Source organism: Astyanax mexicanus, chromosome 3 (assembly GCF_023375975.1).
Source record: "Astyanax mexicanus isolate ESR-SI-001 chromosome 3, AstMex3_surface, whole genome shotgun sequence".
Taxonomy (NCBI): domain Eukaryota; kingdom Metazoa; phylum Chordata; class Actinopteri; order Characiformes; family Acestrorhamphidae; genus Astyanax; species Astyanax mexicanus.
Genome location: NC_064410.1, coordinates 22,134,412 through 22,161,827, shown reverse-complemented (window position 1 = coordinate 22,161,827; position 27,416 = coordinate 22,134,412). Strand labels below are relative to the sequence as shown.

The 27,416-nt window shown below is 37.8% G+C and overlaps 2 protein-coding genes across 2 annotated transcripts; both read left to right on the top strand.

Moving 5' to 3' along the window:
- The first annotated feature begins 823 nt into the window (after positions 1 to 823).
- Positions 824 to 5,587, top strand: psmb9a (proteasome 20S subunit beta 9a). Its single transcript, XM_007253072.4, has 6 exons — positions 824 to 1,187; positions 1,394 to 1,461; positions 2,740 to 2,871; positions 4,507 to 4,636; positions 5,076 to 5,217; positions 5,329 to 5,587. The coding sequence occupies exons 1-6, from the start codon at positions 1,131 to 1,133 to the stop codon at positions 5,454 to 5,456; spliced, it is 657 nt and encodes a 218-aa protein (XP_007253134.1). The 5' UTR covers positions 824 to 1,130; the 3' UTR covers positions 5,457 to 5,587.
- A 2,352-nt stretch (positions 5,588 to 7,939) lies between these two features.
- Positions 7,940 to 25,655, top strand: tap2a (transporter associated with antigen processing, subunit type a). The gene is made up of 22 exons (XM_049475919.1): positions 7,940 to 8,548; positions 9,028 to 9,142; positions 9,313 to 9,443; positions 9,932 to 10,137; positions 10,495 to 10,692; positions 10,828 to 10,956; positions 11,841 to 12,029; positions 12,155 to 12,328; positions 13,188 to 13,347; positions 13,506 to 13,642; positions 13,750 to 13,972; positions 16,318 to 16,899; positions 16,991 to 17,105; positions 18,185 to 18,315; positions 18,614 to 18,819; positions 19,321 to 19,518; positions 20,809 to 20,937; positions 21,019 to 21,207; positions 22,428 to 22,601; positions 22,788 to 22,947; positions 23,099 to 23,235; positions 23,317 to 25,655. Exons 1-22 carry the CDS (start codon positions 8,011 to 8,013, stop codon positions 23,527 to 23,529), a joined length of 4,434 nt encoding a protein of 1,477 aa, XP_049331876.1. The 5' UTR covers positions 7,940 to 8,010; the 3' UTR covers positions 23,530 to 25,655.
- Positions 25,656 to 27,416: the final 1,761 nt, after the last annotated feature.

Here is a 27,416-nt window from a genome sequence, read left to right as displayed (position 1 = left end):
TGGAACGTGGGCCAGGTGGGTTCCAGGGGACATGGACTCTGAGTGCATTGATGTACACTATATTTGCTCACCCATTTAAATAATTGAACTCAGGTTTCAATCACTTCTATGGCCACATGTGTATAAAACCAAGCAGCTAGGCATTTAGACTGCTTCAACAAACATTAGTGAAATCAATGTGTCACTCTCAGGAGCTCAGTGAATTCCAGCATGGTAATATGATAGAATGCCATCTGTGCAACAAGTCGTTGTGATTTCCTCACTACCTAATATTCCACAGCCAAATCTAAGTGATATTATAACAAAGTGAATGCAAATGGGATTTAAATTTAAAATGCTAATTCAGGCTGAAGACACTATGTTGATTAAATGTTAAAATTGTAACGTTTGCACAATTGTTTAATATTTATAATAATGTGACAACATCGATTAAACATTGAAACAACAACAGACATTACTTCAGTCATATTTCAACCACATTTCAACGTTGAAGATTGATTGTGTACCAGCTGGAAATGTTGTTTCAACGTTAAAACAATAACATTACTTAAACCATATTTCAACATTGAAGGTCGGTTGTGTGCCAGCTGAGTACTTAACTGTATTTCACAGTTAAAACAAAAAACAATCGCATCTTGATTATGAAATTGTTCTTTTTATTAAAAGTGATAAAAATGACCAAACTATAAAATAAGGCTTATGCAAAATATACTAGAAGAAAAAAAAACTACTTTTATTAAAATGTATTGAGTGCAGGAGGTCAGTACAGTGGCTTCGTGTCACACATTAGCAACAGGCTAGTCTGAGAGAAGCAGCTCATTTGAGTTAGTTTCATTTTCTCTTCAGAGGAGGAAGAGTGTGAACACCAGGCCGAGTCATCCTCTCATAGTTCTGACCGCGTTTGCCTGGTTGTAGGTGATATTTATTGAAAGCTCAGCACAGTGTAAGGGGGGATATCCAGCATCGTGTCGGTTTGAGGTCAGAAGCGTCTCTGGGTATCGAGTTCCCCGCGGTTCTGCGCTGACCGGCCTCAGGGCGCGCGCGGCTCCTGCGGCTCGTCGTGTTGATAAAGCAGCAGCAGCGGACTGATCCCGAGCAGCTCTCCAGATCTCCACAGTTACAACAGCACGATGTTGGAAGAATCGTCTCTACAGCCCGAGTGGCTTTCTGAAGAGGTCTCAACCGGGGTAAGAGGATGATAAAAGCGTTTAACTTCGAATTAACATCATGAAACCTGATAATACTCGGAATTCACCGAGGTAAAGGGCTGGGGAACAGTGTGACCATATCCATATCTGGAAACGGTATATTTTGTTGTTGTTTAGCTGGTTAGACTATTAACATGCGAAGGTCACAAAAAGTGTTGTTTATATCGTCTCTTTTTCCTTTTCAGACTACAATCATAGCCATAGCGTTTGAAGGTGGAGTTGTGATTGGATCCGACTCACGCGTATCTGCTGGGTGAGATGCTCATTGTCCACCTGAGGGCCTATTATGTCTTCAAATGCTTTAAACTTGACTAGTATTGCTGAGAGCCTTTATACAGCTCTGGAAGAGACCAATTAAAAATATGAGTTTCTTTGATTTTACCAAACTGAAATCCTCGGGAATATAATCAAAAGGAAGATAGATGATCACAAGCCATCAAACCAAGCTGAACTGCTTGATTTGTTGCACCAGGAGTGGCATAAAGTTATCCAAAAGCAGTGTGTAAGACTGGTGCCAAACATGCCGAACATGCCAAAATGCATGAAAACTGGGATTAACAAACCAGGGTTATTCCACCAAATATTGATTTCTGAACTCTTAAAACGTTAGGGTTATGGATATGAACATATGCCTATAAATAACGAAATCAGAGAAACTGATTCAGAAACTGAAGTGGTCTCTTAATTTTTTCCAGACCTGTATGTGGAAAGTAGCTTGTCTTGCAAATTTATAATGCCTTTTGTGCATGTTAAATAGTCCCAAATTTTGGTTCCTAAAATTACAAAAATACAACAGTGTTGTCCACATGTTTACAGCATTGCTACCTTGTTGTCCCAAGGTTGCACCATTTATCCCTGCTGGTAGCAAGTTTGGGAAGGCCAAATTGAAAAACTTGTCATCCCAAAAAAAAAACATACTCTATACTGGTAAACCAGATGAATAACCAGCTCTTGCTTCTGGTAGTGTTTGGTCTTGCTTGTCATGCTGAGCAACTACCTTGTTCTTGCTGGATATGCTAACCGCTAGCTTGCTGATGCTGGTTAAAGGATGTGTTAAAAGGATGTGTTAAATCTGGTGTGAAACATCATAGGGAGTACAAACTTTTGTCAAATAGCACACATCTGTACGCCCTGCATCATTCTGAAATACAGCACCTTTAGCCAATGCTCCCAACAGGCTTACAATGCTTGCCATAGGGTCATGCTGGCCAACCAGCTTGGTCATACAGCTTATGCTGGTAGACCAGCTCTGGCTTTTTGATCAAGCTTGGTCATATTGATTTTTTAGCTTGATCAGGTTGATCAGACTTATACTAGCTAAACCACCAAACTTATAAATATAATTGCCTCTAAGTGGTATGACTACCTTTTTGGAATTTTTCCAAAGTTCTAATCATGTTTGATTTACCATTATTGGATTAATAGAACATATTGTATATTTTAAAACATTTGATTTTCAGAAAGGTAGGTTGTCACAACTTCTGCTTTTTTTTCTGGAATGTTTTCTAATTCCTCCAGTTTATTTTTACAGGGCATCAGTGGTGAATCGTGTCATGAATAAGCTCTCACCACTCCATGACAAGATCTACTGTGCTTTATCTGGATCTGCTGCTGATGCTCAGACCATGGCTGAGATAGTCAACTACCAACTTGATGTGCACAGGTACTGATTAAGAACTTCTATTGTCCCAATACTAATGCATTGCCACTATGATCCGAGGATCAGCAGTTCCAATCAGGCTGGGTCAGGGTGCTTTTCATCAGCAGTTGGAGTCAGAGAGAGAACAATTGGCCTTGCTCTCTCTGGGTGGGTGGTTGGCACTTTCTACCTACCTCACTCCCAAAGTGATGTTGACCAGTACAGGCATCTGTTAGCTGATGTATGGGTCACTGTAATGTCCCCCAAGCTTACTGGTTACCAGGTAATGCTACATCAACAAAAAGGCATGTGCTAGTCTTCACCCTCCTAATGTTGGAGGTGATTAGTAGTAATAGGGGGATTTCTAATGAGTGGGTTTGGCAATTGACCTTCCAAAGTGGGGAGAAAATGGGATACAAATAGAAATAAATTATAACATTTAATTTGTAGAACTTTCACACTTAAATACTGTGTGACATTTAGAAGAATGTTAAAAATACATTTGATATACATGGATGCGTTCATATAATTTTTTTTTCCTTAGAATAGATTTAGTATGAGATGTGTATTAAATTACCAACATGCACATTGGGGCTGCACGTTATATAATTTAAGCTTCGTCATTGCGATGTGCACATGCATAATAGTAACATCGCAGGATGCATGATGTCACCTAAGGTCATTAAATCAAACACGTCATATTGCAATATTTTGATTCTTGACACCAAAAGTAGATACACAGCGTCAAAAGCTGTGTCTGATTAAGGGGGCGGGGCTGGTGATGTCATGGGCCCAGCATTATTGGATATTGGGACATTTATCGTGAAAAAATAACATTTGCAATGTAAAAATTCTCCAATATCGTGCAGCCCTAATGCACTCGCATTCCGTATCAGGGCCAGATTAGTTCACATTACAGTCAGATACAGGTGATTTACATTTATGAATGTTTATTTTTTAAGACCTGAGCACAACAATCAGAATTGATGAACAGTCACATAGTATTGAGTGTGGCAAAACCAAAATTTATCTGTCAGCAACACTGACGTACATATGAAACTGGATTACTTGATCAGCTCAAGCACATTAACCTCCGAAGTTTTAACAATCCACAGTAATATTTTACCAAACATGTTGCTTATACTCTTGTCTTTTACTCTTTTTATACCTATGTAGTTGATCTCTTATTCAATCACTATAATGATATATACAGTGGCTTCTAAATTTTGTACAACTTTAAGCTAAGGGATCGATATTGAGTTATACAGGACAGTCGTGTACATGTTCAAAAACATTCAAACTGTCACTTGGGTGTAATCCTCTTTATGTATCTCTAAAACTTTTGGTTAGCAGTTGCTTTGGCTCCTGGCTTTTTGTTTTTCAACATAATCAATTATTTCAGAAAAGTGAACAAGTAGGCAGTGGAACTTGTAGTGAATCTTTAAGGTGGATTGTCCCTAAGAACAATGTTGTGGTTGCATTTACCTGGGTTGAAACAAAACAATACCTGTGTAGGAGCTTGATTTTTTTACATTATACATTTAAATTGTGCTTTAATAACTGCCAGTTTTTAAAATTTATATTAACACATTTTACTGCCTTAATAGAGTTACACTGTTCACAAATAATTTGAATGTATATACTGTATGTCCATTATAGCATTGAGGTGGGAGAAGACCCCCTTGTTCGCTCAGCTGCTACATTAGTGAAGAATATCTCCTACAAGTACAAAGAAGAACTGTCTGCACATCTCATTGTTGCTGGCTGGGACAGGAGAGCTGGTGGACAGGTTAGTTACAGCCTTACAATAGGAAGTGTTGAAGTACACTGTTGGACAAAAAAAACATTGTATTTCCTGTTTAAGATTTGTTGTTGGTCTCTTTTACATTATTTCATTGTAGCAGTTGAATGATAGTCAGCCTCTGCTGACTATTACAAATGCTTAAAAACTTATGTTGAAAGATCAGAAGGGCTTTTCATCTCATGTAAAGTTACTCTTTTGTAAATACAACTGTTCAGTGTGACAGTCTGTACTTTTAAATGACCTTTTTTATTTTTTTCTGTTTTCTATGTTTTTTAAACCACTCATAAAATGATTTTTGTTTTTTAGGGAACATACAATATATTTGATGGTATATAGTGTATATGTACCTTAGGACCAAAGATTGTGATATTCACAAATATATACAGTGTTTTATAAATTGATATCTTGTGTTTCTGTGCTATAGGTCTATGTAACGCTGGATGGCCTCCTGGCTAGGCAGCCCTTTGCTATTGGTGGCTCAGGTAGTTCATACATCTATGGGTTTGTAGATGCCGAATACCGACAAGGCATGACAAAGAAAGACTGCCAAGAGTTCGTTGTAAATGGTATGAATTTTGATCATTGTTTTTACTGTGTAGATGCTTAGCAGCACATTATAGCATTTAATAATGACGATTCCCTAATGTACTTCCCTTTTTCTTGTGATTTCTTTCTAGCATTGGCTCTGGCTATGAACAGAGATGGTTCCAGTGGAGGCGTTGCTTATTTTGTTACCATTGACAAAGATGGTACAGATGAAAAGTGCATTCTTGGAAATAAGCTACCTACATTTTTCGATGAGTGAAAAAAAAAAAGAATTTGCATTTCCAAATGTCCTGAGGATAGCAGTCTTGACTAGATTCTTACCATGGGCAACAATGACAAAATGTGGCATATTTTTTCATCTTGTTTGAATAAAGTAAGAGTTTGAAACTATTCATGTTGCTTTACTGTAAATATCTTTCAGAAAATTAGTGTAAAAAGAAATAGACAGTGCAACCACAGGTCTAGTGCCTCTGCTGGCTGATTGTAGTATGTTGCTTTATCGTAAGAGGGTGGCACACACCCTCTATCTTACTAAGGTGACATGCTGCAGGTCCTTTCTGTTCATTACATGGAGTTGTAATTGAGCTATGCAACTAGCTAGTCATGCTATCACTGATTAAATTGTGTATTTACAGATACTGTACAAAGTTCTTTGCATTTTTAATGTAAATTAGCCATTGTGATTGAATTATTTGTTGTGGTCTAATTCATTTTCTTGTCTGTACTACTAATACAAATACCATTTAAAACATATATATATTTAAAAAATATATATAATCATTGTCAGTGCATAATGAAGCTTTCACAGTGACTAGATTGTAGTAACGTCAGTTTCAGTGGCAAACAAAACAAGGATTTGGTACTAATTTGTTGAAACATTTCACTTACTGGACAAATTGTGGATCCTGTGAAAATATCAAAATTGCATTTGGTCTGGTCTGGTCTTTAAGCTGCTTGGGAACTCACTAGGAAGTCTTATACTGGATTTGAGTACTCAAATCGAGTACCAGATGGTAAAATCTAGTAAATCTAAAATCTCTAATTCTTAGAAGAGTCATTTACTAAGCACAGAGATTTTTAGAATATTCCAAAAAACAACATTGAGTAGACCACAAACAATGTGAAAGATTAAATGCAATAAATTAATATATGTGAAAAAAATTGTTGGAGTGAATAAAAATAAAATATGAATAAAAGGCTGCAATATACATCACATCTTGTAAATTCATGTTTCAGAGTTTCCCACTTCACTGGCTGTTTGAGTGTAAGTCACAAATAAAAATTGGTTTTCTCTGAGTTTACATCACCACTTACTCTTGGAGAAGGAGGCGGGTCTACCACATAAATAGGCATGTCTTACTGTGGTCTTTGTTACACAGACTCCAGTTGCGAATCTGACAACATGGCAGACATTTTTGGCTTTTTGCCCATGCAATGGAAGGGAAAGGAACCACGTCGTCCACATTTTCTACAACCATTACTACAGTGAGATCTCATTTGATTATTAGAAGACTGCATTGTTTTATAAGATTTGTAATCAATGGACCAGTTCCATAGTAGTTTCACAATTGTTTGAGCAACAGGAAAAACGAATAAAAAAATAGACAATGAAAGTAAAGCTGCCCATTGGGTCATAATCATGACTCAACAGTTGCTAGGCAGACACAAAACAAGCAGGTTAGAGACTGATATCTCTATGAAAAAAGGTGGCTGACATCAAATCAGACTTATTGTCACGTCACAAGAGGTACACTGGTGTACAGGTACTGCACTGTAGATTTATGGTATTGCATTGAAGATGTAAGGTAAAATATAACTGTATATATAGATAATACAGTGCTATATACAGCTCTGCAAAAAATAAGAGACCACTTAAAAATGATGAGTTTCTTTGATTTTACCAAATTGAAATCCTCTGGAATATAATCAAGAGGAAGATGAATGATCGGAAGCCATCAAACCAAGCTGAACTGCTTAAATTCTTGCAACAGGAGTGGCATAAGGTTATCCCAAAATGCAGTGTGTAAGAGTGGTGGAGGAGAACATGCCAAGATGCATGAGAACTGATTAAAAACCAGGGTCATTCCACCAAATATTGATTTCTGAACTCTGAAACTTTATGAATATGAACTTGTTTTCTTTGCATTATTTGAGGTCTAAAAGCTCTGCATATTTTTGTTATTTCAGACATTTCTCATTTTCTGCAAATAAGCGCTCTAAATGACAATATTTTTATTTGGAATATGGGAAAAATATTGTTTGTGGTTTATAGAATAAAACAACAATGTTCATTTTATTCAAACATATACCTATAAATAGCAAAATCAGAGAAACTGATTCAGTAACTGAAGTGTGGAATGGCAGAGATGACAGTAGGTGACAGAGTAAAGTGCACTGTAAGAGTAAACTGCACTGTAAGAGTAAAGTGCACAGTACAAAATGAGTTGTGTAGAGGGTACTTAAATGTTCTATGGTTTGAAAGTAATTAGCCTCCTTAAGTATCTGCGGAAGAGTAGATAAGATATTTAGTGGGAAGAATTATTTGCTTAACATATAATATCAACGCAATTGTGTCTATTTTCTTATGTAAATGTTTATGTAAATATATAACATCAGAAATGGCACTTCAGTATTGACACTGTGACGTTAGTTAATTTAAATTACAACGTATTAAAACATAAAGCATTTTGTCGCTTGCTCAGGGGAACCCCAAACGTGAGAAGCGAAAAAAGTGAAAATGAAACGAGCTTAGTCTCAGCAACGTATTTATATATCGTAGCATTGTAGCTCCGCAGCACAATACAGCGTTCAGTATGATAAAGTTGTTGTTTGTGTTTACTTCAGCAGTATGTCTGGACTTCTTCATACTGTATTTTCTGGGTCTGGTGGGGAGGCGCTGGGGGTCTCTGGAGGTGGTGGAGAGAGTGAGCGGAGGAGAGACAGAGCTGCTGCTGAGACAGTGGCTGGAGTCAGGGCTGAGATGGGCTCTGCTGAGCGGAGGAGCAGCGCTGCTCTGGAAGCAACAGCAGCAGGAGGAGGAGAGAGGGCCGCTGGTGAGGAGGTGGATTTTAGCGCACTGTTTCATCGCTCCGGTTTATGAAACCGGCCGCTTAACTCTGTTCGGGAACTTTCCGCTGGAGAAGCTCGACACGTGGCTGGTCGGGAGCGCCGCCGCTGCGCTGGGATGCTTGTTCTGGGAAACTCTTCTGCCCGACTCGAGCGGAGGAAGTACCGGAGGAGGACAGCAGAAGCAGAAGGCTCGAGTTCTCTTCATGAGGGTCATCCGCTTCTACAGACCCGACTATCTGCTTATGATCGGGGCTTTTGTGTTTCTCACGCTGGCCGTCCTCTGTAAGCAGAACTGATGGGTTTATTATTGTTTAATAATTTAATTAAATCAATAATGTAACGAGTAAAGCATCCATGCTCAGATGTATACTTGTCATAGTAACCAAATTTGTTGGACAATACAACTCTATAAAAAACAAGAGACCACTTCAGTTTTTGAATCAGTTTCTATAATTTTGCTATTTATATATTTGAGTAAAATGAACATTGTTGTTTTATTCTATAAACTGCAGACAACACTTCTCCCAAATTCCAAATAAAAATATTGTAATTTAAAGCATTTTTTTGCAGAAAAAAGAAATGGCTGAAATAACAAAAAAGATACCGAGCTTTCAGACTGTTGAAACTCATTCAGTCACAATGAAAAATAAAACATTGTGGTCAACAAAAATGCTTGAGATTATGTTCCTATATTAATGATAAATTGATGATGCATAATTATTGTGAAAGGCCTATTTAGGTGAGTGTTCTTGCTTTTCCAGGTGAGATGTTCATCCCACTGTACACAGGAAAGCTGATTGATATCCTGCGAGTTGAGCAACACTGGGATGATTTCCGATCAGCAGTAATATTAATGGCAGTGTTTTCTATTGGAAGGTTGGTATAACAAAGTAAACTTTTTATTTGACCAGCTCTGTATTCACAGCACAATTTTACACAGGTAGCTTATGGTAATAGGCTACAAATCTGACTGCACCCAGACCAGAGGCATGATGTTTCAGTGGTGATTTAATGTAATTAAACCATTTTGTTTTTCTCTCTGGCAGCTCCTTCAGTGCAGGCTGTCGAGGAGGTCTTTTCATGTGTGCTATTGGGAGCTTCATTTGCAGAGTGAAGCTGCAGCTCTTCGGCTCCCTGGTCAGGCAAGAAATTGGCTTCTTTGAGAGAACAAAGACAGGTATATTTGTGGTTCTGCAATATATTCTCTTGTCTGACCCATGTGAAGTGTTCATTTGGATCAGTATAAGCATTAGCTGCTAACCTCAGTGTAGCACTGTCAGGTGGCATTTACTTCCGCTAAGTGCTGCTATGGCTAACACTGCTGCAAACTGTGGCTATTGTGTCATTGTCACCGGGAAAATTGGCTATGGGAAAACTAGTATGAGTATGTAAGATGAAACTTTGCGAGGAATCAGCAACACAGGGCAACTCTTCCTTCTCTGGCCAAAGCACGATAGCAAAATTAAACAAGTAAATAAACAAGATGTAAGGTACAACAGACTGCAGAACGTGACTTCAGAATGTTACAGCTTGAGGAGCATTTTTACATTTTAATGGATTCAGGCATTTTGATGAATCATTATACATTGTTTGACTTTATGGACCACACTTAAACCACGGTGGACTATTGCACTTTTTTGATTTCATTATAATTCTTACCTGCAGGTGACATCACATCAAGATTATCTACAGACACCACCCTGATGGCTCGAGCTGTTGCCCTAAATGTAAATGTGCTATTGCGGACCCTGATTAAAACCCTGGGAATGCTGTACCTGATGTTCAGCCTCTCCTGGAAGCTCACATTACTGATGCTGATGGAGACACCTTTAACTGGGCTTTTACAGAACATCTATGACACACACTATCAGGTAATAACCCACAAACCTTGTAAAGAAACTGTTGTAAAAGGTTATATTGAAAAATCTGTGCAAGCAAAAGTATGAAATTGTGTAAACTGCCTAAAATACTGAAATTAAGAGTTTAGAGTTACCTTAGATTCAACAGACAGTCTGAGCTGCTACAGCTGTTGCTTTGTGATAATAGGGCTATTACTTAGCTAATACGTTCTGATTAAAACAGTGGTATGACTTGACTTAAATTGTACATCACCTCAGAAGTCTGTTTTTTCATTATGAACAAGACCATAGCAAGTTAGAATAAAAGGCTAGTACCATGCATTTTGTCATTTTAATATCTGTATATCTTTGTAAATTGTTTTTATGTAGAGACTCTCCAAGGAGGTGCAGGACTCTGTCGCAAGTTCTAATGATGCTGCAGGAGAGGCAGTGTCAGGCATCAGAACAGTGAAGAGCTTTAACTCAGAACCAAGTGAGCTGCATCGTTATAATAACCGTTTGATGGACACCCATAATCTAAAAACTCGGCGGGGCACTGTCAGGGCCGTGTACCTGCTGGTAAGACGGGTAAGTGTAAAATGCATTAAAAGTTAATTAATATATTTTAAATATAATGTATTTCCTTCAAAAAACAGAATGTTAATACATAATAGATTTTCTAAATTATGGTTATCCAGTGATGCTAATTAATGTAATTTGCAGCTGATAGGGTTGGGAGTGAATGTGGCTATGCTACATTATGGCAGACTGTTTATCCAGCATGGACAGATGACCACAGGGAGTCTGGTCTCATTCATCCTCTACCAGTCAAACCTGGGGCGCAACATTAGGGTATGTATGGCTTAACCAAGAAAAATACAATTATTCATTATATAGATATAGAGAATATAACATTGACATAAGGTTCTGAGAGCATTTTCTGTAAAAGAGAAATTTTAATATTAATAATTAACATGTCATTTGTGATAATTGTATCCAGACAAATTTGTTGGCATTTAAGGGGGTTGCATATTTGTGCATCTCAGAACTTGTAAAAGGCATGTACTAATTCTTTTAATAATCGTGGTTTTGTTTTGGACGCAACAAGAAATAAACCAATAAGCATGTCACTTGCCATTCCCTTTAAGAGCCAGGTGTGCTTGGCAGGTCAGTTTTCTCAGCAGGGGAAAGTGACCTGCGTGTTCACGCTGTAAGGTCATTTATTAGAAGAGGAAATAGCTTTTTTGTTTGTTTTTTTGTTGTAAAAGTTGGGTTTGCGCACTGCGACACATCCATCTGTGTGTAATGAGCAGGGGTGTACATGCACTGAGCATGCACGGTGCACCTGCGGTTGCTAATGTAGGAGTGGATGTCTGAATGTTGATTGTTGTCAGGGATCAAATCAGACAGTGGCGCACCTGTGTTTTCCACCGCTAAGATAGCAATATGCCAAAAATTAACTTAAACACACCTCACTCCCAGGCCACCACGCCACTCAGCGTGGATATATTTGTTAACTCTGGCACTATTTTAACGGCACAGGTGGAAGGCATGAGAATAGACTGTTGATGGGGTGTAAGATAACACTAAGCATTGCGATTGCGCAAGGTGTAAGATAGGGCTCCAAATTGTTTTATTTAAATGACATATGAACTATAGCATGTTTTGTAAAATGGATTTAAAAAACCTGAACAATTGAATCTTATATTAAATTAAACCGATAAACATCTTCCCAGACCCTGATATATATATTTGGAGATATGCTGAACTGTGTGGGTGCAGCAGGCAAGGTTTTTGAGTACCTGGACCGCAAACCTGAAGTGAGCACTGATGGGACTCTACAGCCAGAAAAGCTGGAAGGGCATGTCTGCTTTCAGGAGCTCACATTCTCCTATCCAACACGGACAGACCACAACGTTCTGGAGGTACAGTTTTTACACTGTGAAAACAATGTTTTGATGTTTTGACATAAAATGTACTTACTGTTGTAACTTGTTTACTGTTTTAATTGAACTCAAAGTGGAGAATAATTATTTCCTGGTTATTTCAGGACTTTACTCTGGAACTAAAGCCAGGTCAGACGACTGCTCTGGTAGGGATTTCTGGTGGAGGGAAGAGTACCTGTGTGAGTTTACTGCAGAGGTTCTACCAGCCTCACCATGGACAGATCCTACTAGATGGACAGCCTCTACAGAACTACCAGCATAAGTACCTGCATAGCAAGGTAAGATTGAACATGTATGAACTAGCATTTGGCAACATAGCCAAAATATTATGATGCAGTTTCTCAGACAGAAATTAAGCCTGGCCCAGAACTTAAACTTAGGTCTGCGCAGCTTTTTAAATGGAGATTTGTCATTGAAAGAAAAACATAATCTAAGATAATATTAGCAGATAATGTGTAAATGATTGTGGAATTATTTGAATTCAGTATATTCTTACAGCAATTATGTTTAATTTTTATTAAATAATGTGGTCACGATGCAGCACATTTAAGAGCAATTTAAGATTAGGAGCAATAAATAAATAATGACACAAATATAACCAAAAAACATGTATTCGCTAACATATTATACATCAAGGGACAGGAACTATCGTTGTGTCTATTGACTTTTGCCATGTTCCATGGAAGTTAAAGAACACTGCACTGACTTGGATGATATAAATGTGGGGTCTTCTGTAATGAATGAAGTAGACTCACTTCTCTTTTCATAAGGACAGTTCTGGCCAGATGACGATTTGTGTCACCCACTGCACTGTCCACTGTGGGTGGTAATGCATTGGTAATTGTATTTATTTTGCCTCACTCAAGCTCCAAAAAATTACATTACCTTGCCATGAGCCCACTGGCCAATGTTTTATCTCACTCACAAGTTAAAACCTTAAAAATACAGGTCTGTGCATTTCCTTGCAATCCCCTGATGTAACACTTGATCATTTTGCATACGGCTATCCTGTAATTTTGACATGTCAGTGCACAAAATGTATATATATAATTCTGGTTAGTTTACCAATTGCAGTGTTAATTACTTATATATTCAGAATAATATATATTCTACTTATATTCTATTTACTTTTTTCAGGTTGTTGCTGTGGGCCAGGAGCCTGTTCTCTTTTCCGGTACAGTACGTGAGAATATTGCGTATGGCCTACCTGACTGCTCGCTGGAGAGAGTTCAGGACGCAGCCCGTAAAGCCAATGCCCATGAATTCATCTGTGAATTAAATAAAGGTTATAACACAGGTAAAAAGTTTTACTTACACTTTGAATTTGTAAGACACATGCAATTAATTAAGCAGTCGAAGTGTATGTTTGTGTTTTTGATGTACGGTAAACTAAATGTGACAAAGGAATAATATAGTGATAAAACAAAAACTGATTCTAAAAATGTTGTTGGTCAGATGTTGGTGAGCGAGGAAACCTTCTTGGTAGCAGCCAGAAGCAGCGCATTGCCATCGCCAGAGCTCTGATTAGGCAACCGCAGGTTATCTTACTGGATGAGATCACCAGCTTTCTGGATGCAGAAAGTGAACAAATGGTAAATGCTCACTCACTCACTCACTCACTCATTTACTCACTCATTTATTCACTCAATCATTCACTGTGAAATTGTTGAGAAACTTCAAATTTCAAACAATTTTACAGGTTCAAAAAGCTCTGGCCAACTGCTCCAACCACACGTTACTGGTGATTGCTCATAGACTGAAGACCATCGAGAGGGCAGACCAGATCATTGTGATTGATCAGGGAAAAGTGCTGGAGCAAGGCACTCACCAGGAACTCATGGAGAAGAAGGGACATTACTATAAACTGAAAGAGAAACTGTTTGCTGATGATAGTACTCACGCTCAAGACAAAACTCGGAATTAAAATTGTTAAATTACTTTTAAAATCACTAAAAGCAATTTTATTGTTTTCTTTTTTATTATTATTTTTCTTTTTTTTTCTTTACTTTTTTATCATTTTACTTCCAAGCAACCACATAAGGTACCACAGCAACCACTGGACAACTACCTGAGACACAATAAAATCCTGAGGTAACATATAGTAACTGTCTAGCAAATACTATCATAACATCATAGCAACTGGCTGAACAAATATTTTTTTATATATCTCTATTTTTTTAATATCTCTATTTGTTTAGATGAATATTTTATACTATTATAGTAAATAGTTTAAAAATAGTATACCACTAGCAACCACATGAAACATCACAGGAATCATCTAATTCCCAAATGACTGTCTTGAAAAATGTACAGAAAAAAATAATGTATAGATGAGAAAAAATGTTCAAAGATTTAGTTAAATGGTGCCTTGAACGTGCTAAACACTAAATGCAATAAACGTAACTGCAAATCAGTCAAAAAGGACATCATAAACAAACCTGCATCTGTTTTTATATGGTGCATCTTAACTTATTAGGATATTAGTTGCTAGAGCGTTCCAAAGTGAAAAGCTAATGCTGAGGACAGACAGTTCATACTTGAAAATGTGTTTGGATAGGGTACACATAATGAGGAGAGTAAGAGAAGAAGGAAGAAAATCAATAGAAGAAAAAATTGGAGTAAGAGGGAGTTACACGTTGGAAAAGATGACTCCCTAATCAGTTAAATAATAAACTATTACTGAAGTACTGTATTTCTAAGTGTTTATTTTTGCACTGTGCAAGAAAGCTGGAATGTGTAAATATACAAGTTGAGTTGTATTTTTTTTCGAGACCATACAATGTATAATGATGTGTACAGTTTGTTCTGATACCTTATTAACATACCCATTTACGTTAATACCATGTATAAAACTGTATATATTAAAACTGTATTAAATCTATTTAATAAAGTTTTACATTTAAATCAGACAAATAAGTAGATGAAGAGAGTTTGTGTGGGCTGGGAGTAATTAAGTTCATATTCTATGCATAGACTGTGCCTAAAATATACATCAACTATCATTAGTAGTGTGTAATTAATGCAAATAATATTTTTACTCAAAACTGGGAGAACAACAAAAGATTTATGTGGGTTATGTTAAATATATATACAAGTCTAGAATGACCTATATGCCATATTATCTTTTGGTTCATTACTTAAGTCTTTGGCAGCAGCAACTTTAAATATATTTTTCTTTTGTTTTTGCATTTTTGTCATACTTCCATTTTTCATATTATCAAACAAACTTTAAAATCAGACAGATATAACCTGAGCAAAAATTACCTTTTTAAAAAAGATTATGCTTCGATCTAAAGGAATTCATTTTGCTGCTTCAGGGCCTGAACAACCAGGAATTCTGCTGTTTACCAGACAAAGGAGAATGTCCGGCCATCTTTTCGTGACCTCAAGTTCAGGCATACGTGGGTTCTGCAGCAGGACAATGATCCAAAGCACATATACAAATCCATCTATGAACGGCTTAAGAAAAAAAAAAAATAAATAAATAATAATAATAATAATAATAATAATAAGGTATTGGAGCAACCTGGAAAAACCTCCAATGTGGCTGAATTAAAACAATTCTGCAAAGAAGACTGAGCCAAAATTCCTCAACATAGATGTGAAAGACTCTTTGCCAGTTATTATTAAAGCTTGATTGCAGTTGTTGCCGCCAAGGGTGGCTAGGTTTTTTCCTTTAATTAGTAAAATTATAATAAAAAAGTGCTTTAATAACTTTCTCACGCTACTGTAAATTTTAAAAATGTCCAACAAATAAAGGTGTTTTGTTGATTATTTAGAATATAACTCCCAGACCAATCACCTCTGATACCAGTGTGTATTTAGGTATGACTAATCTGTTGCTGGGTAGAATTAAACCCAGTAGGTTTGATTCTGAGAGACAGCGTTTCACAGCGGTCAGAAACTGAAAGTCATGTTTGTCTTCGTTAGTTTTCCAAGCAAACATGCAAAACATTAGCATAACAGAACGTTTACTGTTATGTTTGGCTGAAATGATGTTTCTGTAGGATTATTTCTCTAATAACTGTGGTAATTTATAACTGTGAGCTCCGTGCTCTTGTTTGGGTGATTAGTGTGAGGTGGGGTTTACCGGTGTAATCTGCGGAGGAAAACCCCTGTTGTGTTTTAGGCTGCAGTGAAAATGAAATTGAAACTATCGTGAACACAGGAGCAGCTCGCAGCTCATATTCTGTGACAGACAGCGAAAGCGTTCACTGTCATGCTGGGATAGCTCGTTAACGTGATATATTCTCCGTTTCGGCTTAACTTTTGCAGCATTTAGCCTGCAGCGTTTCCTCAGCTGGGTTCAGTATGATAAAGTTGTTGTTTGTGTTTATTTCAGCAGTATGTCTGGACTTCTTCATACTGTATGTTCTGGGTCTGGTGGGGAGGCGCTGGGGGTCTCTGGAGGTGGTGGAGAGAGTGAGCGGAGGAGAGACAGAGCTGCTGCTGAGACAGTGGCTGGAGTCAGGGCTGAGATGGGCTCTGCTGAGCGGAGGAGCAGCGCTGCTCTGGAAGCAGCAGCAGCAGGAGGAGGAGAGAGGGCCGCTGGTGAGGAGGTGGATTTTAGCGCACTGTTTCATCGCTCCGGTTTATGAAACCGGCCGCTTAACTCTGTTCGGGAACTTTCCGCTGGAGAAGCTCGACACGTGGCTGGTCGGGAGCGCCGCCGCTGCGCTGGGATGCTTGTTCTGGGAAACTCTTCTGCCCGACTCGAGCGGAGGAAGTACCGGAGGAGGACAGCAGAAGCAGAAGGCTCGAGTTCTCTTCATGAGGGTCATCCGCTTCTACAGACCCGACTATCTGCTTATGATCGGGGCTTTTGTGTTTCTCACGCTGGCCGTCCTCTGTAAGCAGAACTGATGGGTTTATTTCTTTATTTAACTAATTTAAACAGTGAAATCTTCTCCATGCTCAGGTGAGTGTTCTTGCTCCTCCAGGTGAGATGTTCATCCCGCTGTACACAGGAAAGCTGATTGATATCCTGCAGACTGAACACCACTGGGGTGATTTCCGCTCAGCAATAATATTCATGACGGTGTTTTCTTTCGGAAGGTCAGTAGCTAGCTAGACTAGCTGTAGCTGTGCATTACTGGTCTCAGATGAGGGTTCAGGGTACCGTCAGTACAAAATCAGCTGACCAATTGAGATTCAAGGGGAACGCCTTCTTCTAAGCCCCGCCCACCCGTGAAAACTCAGAAGCAAAAAAACTGAAGCAGAAGCAAAAGATAGATTCCAGAAGCAAAAGACTTTAGCAGCAAAATCCCCCAAAAAATCACAGAAAATCCACAAAAACACACAAATGAAAGGAAAGACTGACAAAATCCAAACAGAAATCATTTTAAAGTAACTGCAAATAAAAATAAAGTAACCAAGGGTATTTAAAAATATATATGTGCAGAGGCTCCGAGTGGTCCAGCGGGCTAAGTCCTGCCACTATGAACAGGGGATCACCGGTTTGAATCCTGTTAATGTAGATTGCCATCAGCTACCGTTGCCCCGAGAGCACAATTCATCTCTTGCTCTCTCTGGGTGGGAAGATGGCGCCCTCACCTCACAGCAAACCAAAGCGTGATGTCAATCAGCACAAGTCGTCTGTGAGCTGATGTATCGGAACCGAGTCGCTGTGCTTTCCTCCGAGCACGCTATGATGCTACTCAGCAATGCTACATCAGACTTCACATGTGTCAGAGGAGGCATGTGCTAGTCTTCCCCATCAGTAGTGATAGGGGGAGTCCTAATTAGTGGGTTGGGTAATTGACCGTGTACATTGGGGGAAAAAAATAGAAATAGGAAATTTAAATAAAAAAAATATTTTGTATTTGCAACACACACTTTTTCCTTTTGATTCTTAAAATTTTGATTTTATTTTTTGAACTTTTGCAAAAAAATGTATTCCATATTCTTAATTTAGAGCAATGACTGCAGAAAACATCCAAGGTGTAGCATTTTACCAAAGGTCTACTGCCTCTTGCTGGCTGGTTGCAATCCAACCCTATAGGCTTTAAAGGCAAAACAGTGCAGTGTCCACCTCATTGGAAGAGTACTGTCCAGCCCTATACTCACCATACAAAGTGCAGGTAAATGTTGCATTTTCTATCTAAACCCGAACCATTTTCTACCTGTTCTTTCAGCTCTTTCAGTGCAGGCTGCAGAGGAGGTCTCTTCATGTGTGCTATTGGGAGCTTCATCAGCAGAATGAAGCTGAAGCTCTTCGGCTCCCTGGTCAGACAAGAAATTGGCTTCTTTGAGTCCACAAAGACAGGTAAACATATCTACATATCTACCTTTGTATCTACATACAAATTTGTATATTTTATATATTTTTGTAAACACTTGCTAAAAATTTTATATGGCCTAAATCAATAAGTCAAGTATTTAAATGAATTCTGTCATAAGGCAGACAAACTTATTTTAGTAGGCTCTGGGTAGCATGGAGGTTTCCTCATTAAGTGAGACATGCACATCAATAATACATAAAGGATTTTTTAAAATTCATCTTAAGACTTCATTTGGTAACATATGGTAAAACTCTACGGGGTCTTTCAAACATTTTCCTGCAGGTGACATCACAAGCAGATTATCCACAGACACCACCCTGATGGCTCGAGCTGTAGCTCTAAATGTAAATGTGCTTCTGCGGACCTTTATTAAAACCATGGGGATGCTGTACCTGATGTTCAGCCTCTCCTGGAAGCTCACATTACTGATTCTGATGGAGACACCTTTGACCGGCCTGTTACAGAACATCTATGACACACATTATCAGGTACTCACCGATAAGTCTCCAAGGTGCAAACTCTCAAACTGTGAACTGGAACACTGGAAATCACACTCCCTAACTCATCCCAGAAGTAGTGTTTGGTGCACCATCATTCCAGAGAACATAGATCTACTGCTCCACCTGGCATTAGGCATGGTGCAAATAAGTTCATGTTTATTTATCTGCTCCAGAGAGAGGGAGTTTGATTTTTTTGGCATTACATCTCTATGTGGACTGGACAAGCTGTGGAGCAAGTAGCCAAATGCATTCATATGAAGGGGTATTTACATACATTTAGATGTTTAGTCGAAATCTTCTAGGAATCTGTCCAATTTGGGCAGTTTCCAGACATTCTAAGGATTTCTAAAATGATTTCTAAGTTTTTAAAGAAACAACTAAGTAATGGGGTGTTGGGGTTATGCAATTTTCAGTAACTTCTTTTCTCTAGTGTAGATAATATATAAAAAAAACAGATAAATAAAAATTGCTTATTTGTGCTTTTTGTAGAGACTTTCAAAGGAGGTTCAGGACTCCATTGGAAGAGCCAATGATGCTGCAGGAGAGAGTGTATCAGGAATTAGAACAGTAAGGAGCTTTAACTCGGAGCAGAATGAGTTGCGTCGATATGATGGCAGGCTAATGGACACCCATAATCTGAAGACTCAACGGGACACAGTCAGGGCAGTGTACCTGCTGGTGAGACGGGTAAGCCTAAAATGAGATGCCTCTATTTTTTTGTTTACACAATTGTAATTATTTTTTAGGAAAGCTTAAAACAGCAGTCTCTAAGATGTTTATTTTAAATTAATAGCAGTAGTATTCCCAAGAGGGGGTGGGACAAAGTGTTGTCATTTTGACCACCTTTGCAACCATTCCAAAAATAGAGTGGTCTGGTTGGTTTGTTTGGTGTAATTTCCCCTTAACATTTTTACAGTATTTTATAAATTAACAAAACATTCAAAGCCACTGAATTTCACTCAGTAATTTCTTTACATTATCCTGCAATAAAAGTTATCCTCCATATGCTCAGTGTATTTACACATACTCTCCAGCGATGTCTCTAAATTCCCAAATCCCAAAACTTAACATACTATTGCTTTATCATTACTACTATATTAACATATTCCAAGTAAATTTGAAGCATTTAGATTAAAATATAAATATGTTTCAAGCTGTCACTAACTAACGAATAACATACCACAACAAATGCAACACACAACTAACATAGGATAACATACCACAACAAATGCAACACAGCAAATAAATGGCAAAGCTCAAAGGGAAATAAGAGCAGAGGTGCACCTGGCATTAACATGTGTTTTTGGTGATTGGATCACGTTTTATTTCACTTGTCCATTTTTTTTCAAACATCACTTGAAGGGGGTCATAAATAGATCTTGCCTACATTTAACATAAATATAAGCAGAATGTGTTTTTTCATGAACCATTAGTCAGACATTTTTATTGTGGCTTCGTACTCTTATTTACCCCTATTTTGTATAGTGTTATTTACAGGGAGAGAGCAGTAGAGTTCATACCCTTGCAGTATAAAATGTTGCATTTTCTAAGAGAGCCTTTAAAGTAATATAAGAACCCTGTGTAGTAGAACTCCTCTTATTACCCTACGTGTTCACAGTCTCCTGAATCAAGACAGTTTTGACAAAACCCATTGTTTACTGGAAGTAAAACAGAAATGATGCTTGGGATCCCATCTTGTCATGCTGGGGACACAAATCCAGTTAAAGTATATCAAAATACAAAATGAATGTTAATTCCAAGTCTAACCAGGTCATAATATGGAAGGTGGGATTTGAGGAGAAGACAGGTTGGGAATGGACACATTCACAAACATTTAAGATAAGACACAATACAAATTTAGGCCTGACCAGAGAAACTCTAGATCAGTATCCACAAGTATTTGCAATACTGAGTAAATCCTGTTATGAAATGGTTGAAAGATTGCTAATTTCATGCTCATAATTCTAATTCTATCAGCTGATAGAGTTGGGAGTGAAGGTGACTATGCTACACTATGCGAGGCTCTTTATCCAGTATGGACAGATGACCACAGGTAGTCTGGTTTCATTCATCCTGTACCAGTCAGACCTTGGGGACAACATTAGGGTATGTTGACTGTTAACCAATAATTATGAACCTTTATCATAAATACATACTTAGTATATTAATCCGCCATATCCTTCACAGACTCTGATTTACATATTTGGAGACATGCTGAACTGTGTGGGTGCAGCAGGGAAGGTTTTTGAGTACCTGGACCGCAAGCCTGAAGTGAGCACTGATGGGAATCTACAGCCAGAGAAGCTAGAAGGGCATGTCTGCTTTCAGGAGCTCACATTCTCCTATCCAACACGGACAGACCACAATGTTCTGGAGGTACATCTTCTCAATTAGCTGATGTGCACATTTCTCCTAGGGGTGTAAGAAAGTTTTGATACTGCATTGCAATAGTTTGTTTCGCAATTTTCAAAAACACAGTATTAATTTTGAGATAAGTGAGCTCAAAAAAAATCTAAAACACTGTAACTTAAAGACGTAAAAAGAGATTTTACTGATATTTTATAGCGGTTTTATCCAAAATATGTCCCACTCTTTATTCCAGTTTATCATTGTGCATACAACATATTTAAGATGCAAATAAATGTTCTGTATTTTCCGTATGAATTTTACCAGTCAGGGTGTAAGGAGCAGTAAAGCCACTCTGCTGAAGTGCAGCTTTTTACAGAAGTTTCACTTTAGTTCTCCAGCACCGAGGCTGGACTTGCATTAGCTGCTAATCAGCTCTTTTGCTTTCAGAGATAAGTATTATTGGCCTGTAGCCTGCTGCTAACCCCAGCTAGTACTGCTGGAGCAGCATTAGCATTATCCACTAACCGCGCTAGGGGCTAGCTCATTCGACGTTCAGAGGTGTATATATCGGACTGTAGCCTGCTGCTAACCCCAGCTAGCACTGCTGGAGCAGCATTAGCTGCTAAGCGCTAGCTCTTTTGCTGTTCAGAGGTGAGTATAACTGCTAGCTGATTTCGCCCTGGTTTACCGGAACACTCAGTGACGAGACCTGCTAAATTAGAAGGAAAACATGGTGACACCCCTGTTCCTTACTAGTGTTGCATAATGTACCTTATAATCCTGTGCGCTTTATATATAAAAATGGATCAGAAAATAGTTGTTTATTGATAGTGCGCCTTCGAATACGATGCACCTTATATTGAAAAAAACAATACGTTTTCAGTTTCTAGAGCTGTGTAGTTTATTACGTGATAGTATAGATCATCTTTTCCTTTTTATAATTTACAATATTCTTCAGTTTAAGATACTGTGTTTCATTAAATATTATTACCTGGACCTGACCTGCTTGTTAATAAAAAAAATGTGGCTGGTTTATAGCTTGTGTGGTATATGTTATTGTTTTGTCTTCGAATCATAATCTTTTATATCAGGTAATGTAGTTGTCTTAAATATGTGATTTTAAAAGGCAGATAGGTCTGATCAGATATGTATCAGTGGGCACATGGTCTATAATAAATTATTACTGATTACAGTGTAGTCGCTACAGGCTTGGCTATTACTTAATATAATGCTTAATGTTATTTCAGGACTTTTCTCTGGAGCTGAAGCCAGGTCAGACGACTGCTCTGGTAGGGATTTCTGGTGGAGGGAAGAGTACCTGTGTGAGTTTACTGCAGAGGTTCTACCAGCCTCAGCATGGACAGATCTTACTAGATGGACAGCCTCTACAGGATTACCAGCATAAGTACCTGCATAGCAAGGTAAGATTTTATTTACATCATACTATATTTCTGAAAACAGAATGTGGAATTTGAGATGATGCTTAGTAACTTGCCACTTTGGAAAGTTTAGCAGTACTAGTGGCCTGTGTAGTGGTCAAATGTGGTGTTCTTGTTTTTGCTTTTGCTTTCACTTAAGTGAACAGTGAAACTAAATTGCATTTTTAGGTTGTTGCTGTGGGCCAGGAGCCTGTACTGTTTTCTGGTACAGTACGTGACAATATTGCCTATGGACTATCTGGCTGCTCACAGAAGAGCATTGAGGAGGCAGCCCGTAAAGCCAATGCCCATGAATTCATCTGTCAGCTCCAGAATAAATATGACACAGGTAAATACACTGGTTTTGGGTTTGTATGCCACATTTATGTCAACGAAAGTTCAATTTAGACTTTTATCAAAAATAAAATGAGACACAAGTCTACATATAGAAGGCAATCTTGATGATAACAATATGGTTCTAAATAAAATCTAATGTTCAGATGTTGGTGAGCGAGGAAACCTTCTTGGTAGCAGCCAGAAGCAGCGCATTGCCATCGCCAGAGCTCTGATTAGACAACCGCAGGTTATCTTACTGGATGAGATCACCAGCTTTCTGGATGCAGAAAGTGAACAAGCGGTAAATATGATGAACAGATTTATATTCACAGTATTCCTTGTACTTTACAATTTCAAGATTCTAAAGTTCTAAATTTTACAGGTTCAAGAAGCTCTGGCCAACTGCTCCAACCAGACCTTACTGGTGATTGCTCATAGACTGAAGACCATCGAGAGGGCAGACCAGATCATTGTGATTGATCAGGGAAAAGTGCTGGAGCAAGGCACTCACCAGGAACTCATGGAGAAGAAGGGACATTACTATAAACTGAAAGAGAAACTGTTTGCTGAAGATAATACTAAACTTCAAAATTAGGAAACATTGAAACAAATAAGGCATTGAAATCTTACCAGTCCATAATACAATCATAATAACACATATCTACAGAGTGAGTCAAAGGTTGCAGGACATCCTTTTATTTCAGAAATGGAATATGGCATTTTCCCTTTCCCTTTGCTTTATTTCCCTTTCGGTTTTAAGCATCTTGAAAATTTGAACAGCGCTCAATCTGAACAGTGTTTTATTTGCTGAGAAAAGCACTAATATGACAATAATTCCAAATAATATTTATTTTTAAAAGTGATACGTCATTTTCTGTGCTTTTTGGAAAATGTACAAATTTATAGAATTTTAGCACTGTCACAAAAGAGTTGAGGTGAAACATGGCTTTGTTAGCATTTTTGTTCAAAGTACCAGATACACTTCAACTAAAGCTTTCATTTCTACATTTTACTTAGCGTACACAGAATTTTCCTGTGTACCATCATAACCAATCTGAATCTTTATTTCAGCATCAGGTAGGAAAACATAGTAAAATCCAGTGATAGAATGCCCCAAATCTCTGTTTCATCTCGAGGTGGGACAACAGAAACACAAACTCACTGAGAGTACCAATCAGAATCATTCTGTTTTTGAAGGGGTGAGAGGTCAAAAACAATAAAATCAGCTTTCTGGGCTAAAATACAGTAAAATGGTGACTATTATCCCAAAATGCAAACGTAAAGCGAGAATTTTCTTATACTTGGAAAATATGATCTCTTCATGGCCTAGATTATCTACTAAATGTCCCTTTGCCTTAAGGTTGAACATTTAATGCCTTCTAAGATGTTATTCTGCTTGCGAGAATTGGTGAAGTGTGGTTATCGAGTCTGAGTTACTGTAGCCTTTCTGTCAGCTTGAACAAGTATGACCATCCAGTGTTGACATCGCTCATCAACAAGCGCTCATCCTTGATGTTTACTGGATGTATTTTTTTTCTTTTAACACCATTAATTCTAGAGACTGTTGTGCTAATAATGCAGGAAATCAGCAGCTCTGTAAATACTAAATTAAATGGTTGATGTGAATATTATTTCAAGCTGCTGGCCTAAAACTGCATGATTGTATGTATTGTAATGCTGTTAGACGATTGATTGATTAAATCACTGTTTGAATAAAATGTTAAATTTGTGAAAATGATCAAATATAATTTCAACCGGTTGCCATACATCAGCAGTTTTGGGAAAAGTGTTTAATGTTGTAGCATAAAAAAAATGTTAGCTCATTTTAGGGTTTATTGACTTATTTTATGTAGAGTTGCCCAGACACAGGAGGTGGTTCAGTTTAACTATTGACTATTTTTACCCCACTCTTCCCTATTTTTGCTAAATAAATTAAGTGTAATTCAAATTAAAGATGATATACAAATGATGCCATTCAGGTTTTATCTACATATATGTACAAAGTGATGCCAGTGCCAAAAATGTGTAGCCACTTCTAAAGCAAAATACTTTTAATGTCCCTTGTTAAAACTAAATACAGTAATTATATGCCTCTGGATAGTTTTCTACTGTGTAAACATACTTGTCCAAATTTTTTAAATTTCAAATTTTCCCCAAATTTTTCTCTCTAAACACCATGAGTGCGTTGAGTGGACAACTTAAGTGTGTCTGTGTTGTATTCGTTGTGCACAGTTTATCACATGCCAGCAGTGGCCTATTGTTTTGTATTCCATGTGATAGTTCAGGAACACCCACATTGCCAGACCTGTTTGTCTGCACCTGGCAGCTTTGTCATGGTGTGGTCGGCCATTTTGTGGCTGTTTTGGCAACGGCATACTGGTTGAGAGAAACAAAAGCTGAAACAGGTTGGTGTAGGAATCCAAAATGGATGATTACAATAATGATTCTTTTATAGTGGTGTTATTGTATTGCATTTAATAATTTTTACAATTTCATATCATCTGATGCCATTGTCATTTTCATATTTGCTCAATTTTCTATGACATATTTATTTTATTCTAACATAAAAATATATATCCTTATGTTCAAAGTTTGCTTATTCCAAATTCAGAAAACAAATAGGTGTGGATATTATGGTTTCGTTTGTATATATAATGGCTCCAGTTTGCAGTATGCATGCCTAGTTTTTTTTCCCTGTTTAAAATTATGAAATGATTAATAATTTATACAATGCTGCAGAAAGCAGTGAAGTAAAAGGCCAGACATCTTAAAAAAAAAACAATTTAATAAACAGAGTCTAATAATGATAGTCTTATACTTTATTGTTTACTACTTGGATTACAGGCTGTTTAGACTGTAATCTCACAGTGTCCCAAGTGTGTACACTTGGCTTATACAACACCCTGGAAAATCCCTTAAATCCTTACACCTTTGGTTTCACTTTTTTATCCTGCTTGCTCTTCCTCGACCTCTTTTTATCCACCTGTAATTCAATATTTTGATCTCCATTACTACATTTAATATAATGGTACTTGCCTAACCAGTTACACAGAGTGGTCTACATTATAGTTTATACAAAAAAAAACCTGCTGCCCTCCTGAACGTCCATTTGAGGACTTGTAAATAAATGTATCTATTTTTTTTTATCAATGCTGCATAATTTTACGTTTCCCATATGCACTGTATTCTTTCCTGCAAAAAAGAATGCAAAGGCCAGAAAAGGGCTGTGTTCTACCAGTTAAAATTGACATGCTGATCAACAGCAAAAAAAAAAATTGTGTCACTCAGTCAGCACCAAACATTATCAGACCTACTTGTGTTTTAAAGACTGGCTTGCTAATCAAACAGCATCTCACCAATACAAGACTGACATAAACCAGCATTGGTTGTTGCGAGAATTTCCATTTGGAAATTTGCTGTGTTCCCAGCAGAACTGGAATTGGTCCTAGACAAATATCTAAACCATTAAGCGCATATATCCGAAACTATAAAAGAGAAAGAGAAAGTAGATTGATTTAATGTGCTTTTAAATACAGACTGGCCTGTGGTTGCAATATTTCCCCTAAAGTTCCCAAGACTGATATGGAAAGTCCCATTAGTGTGTGTAAACTAATTTCATTGTTGTGCAGAGATCGCCCTCAACAGTCCATTTTTGGGACTGCACCCAAGCTAACATTTAATCATGGGCTTCTTAATGGTTATGAGAAAAAGTTAATCTATTTCACAGACAGCTCTCACAATATTTAGACCAGGGCCAAACTACAGCTATACAGGCAGAGCAAGCAGTCCTGGGATCTCACCATTGGCACAGGCCTTCACAGCACTGCTATGCAACGACAAAGACAATAAAATCTACATGGAATGCTTCATAGTTCATTATAGTGTCAATACATGACATACAGTGAGGCAAAAAAGCATTTAGTCAGCCACTAATTGTGCAAGGAACTTTTTACAGAGCCACTTGGGATCATTGTCATGCTGGAAGACCCAGCGACATTCCATCTTCAATGCTCTCACTGATGGAATGAGGTTTTAGCATAAAATCTTGTGATACTTGGCCCTGTTCATTTTTCCCTTAACACAAATCAGTTGCCCTGTCCCCTTTGCAGAAACACAACCCCAAAGCTTAATGTTTCCACCCCCATGCTTCACAGTAGATATGGTGTTTAACTCAGCATTCTTCTTCCTCCAAACACGACGAGTTAAGTTTTTAATAAAAAATGTTTGATACTGGCTTGGCACTGCAGGTTTTGAGTACCTCTTGGCATTGTCTGTTACTGATGGTAGATCTTGCGTGGGGCCCCAGATCAAGGGATTCATCATGCTTGTTTGTGGGTGACCAAATACTTATATTTTCCAAAAAATTCTTTAATAATCCCACAATGTGATTTTTTTTGTTTTTTTGTCTCTCATAGTAGAAGTGTACCTATGAAGAAAATTACAGACCACTCTCATCTTTAGTAGGAGAACTTGCACAATCAG

Bases quoted from the DNA above. Each gene is read 5' to 3' on its own strand.
- tap2a (XM_049475919.1), top strand. From the start codon at position 8,011: ATGATAAAGTTGTTGTTTGTGTTTACTTCAGCAGTATGTCTGGACTTC. The intron at 10,957-11,840 runs GTATGTATGGCT...ACATCTTCCCAG, and splicing joins ACCTGGGGCGCAACATTAGG to ACCCTGATATATATATTTGG. The intron at 13,348-13,505 runs GTAAAAAGTTTT...GTTGTTGGTCAG, and splicing joins AAATAAAGGTTATAACACAG to ATGTTGGTGAGCGAGGAAAC.
- psmb9a (XM_007253072.4), top strand. From the start codon at position 1,131: ATGTTGGAAGAATCGTCTCTACAGCCCGAGTGGCTTTCTGAAGAGGTC. The intron at 1,462-2,739 runs GTGAGATGCTCA...TTATTTTTACAG, and splicing joins GACTCACGCGTATCTGCTGG to GGCATCAGTGGTGAATCGTG. The intron at 4,637-5,075 runs GTTAGTTACAGC...TCTGTGCTATAG, and splicing joins ACAGGAGAGCTGGTGGACAG to GTCTATGTAACGCTGGATGG.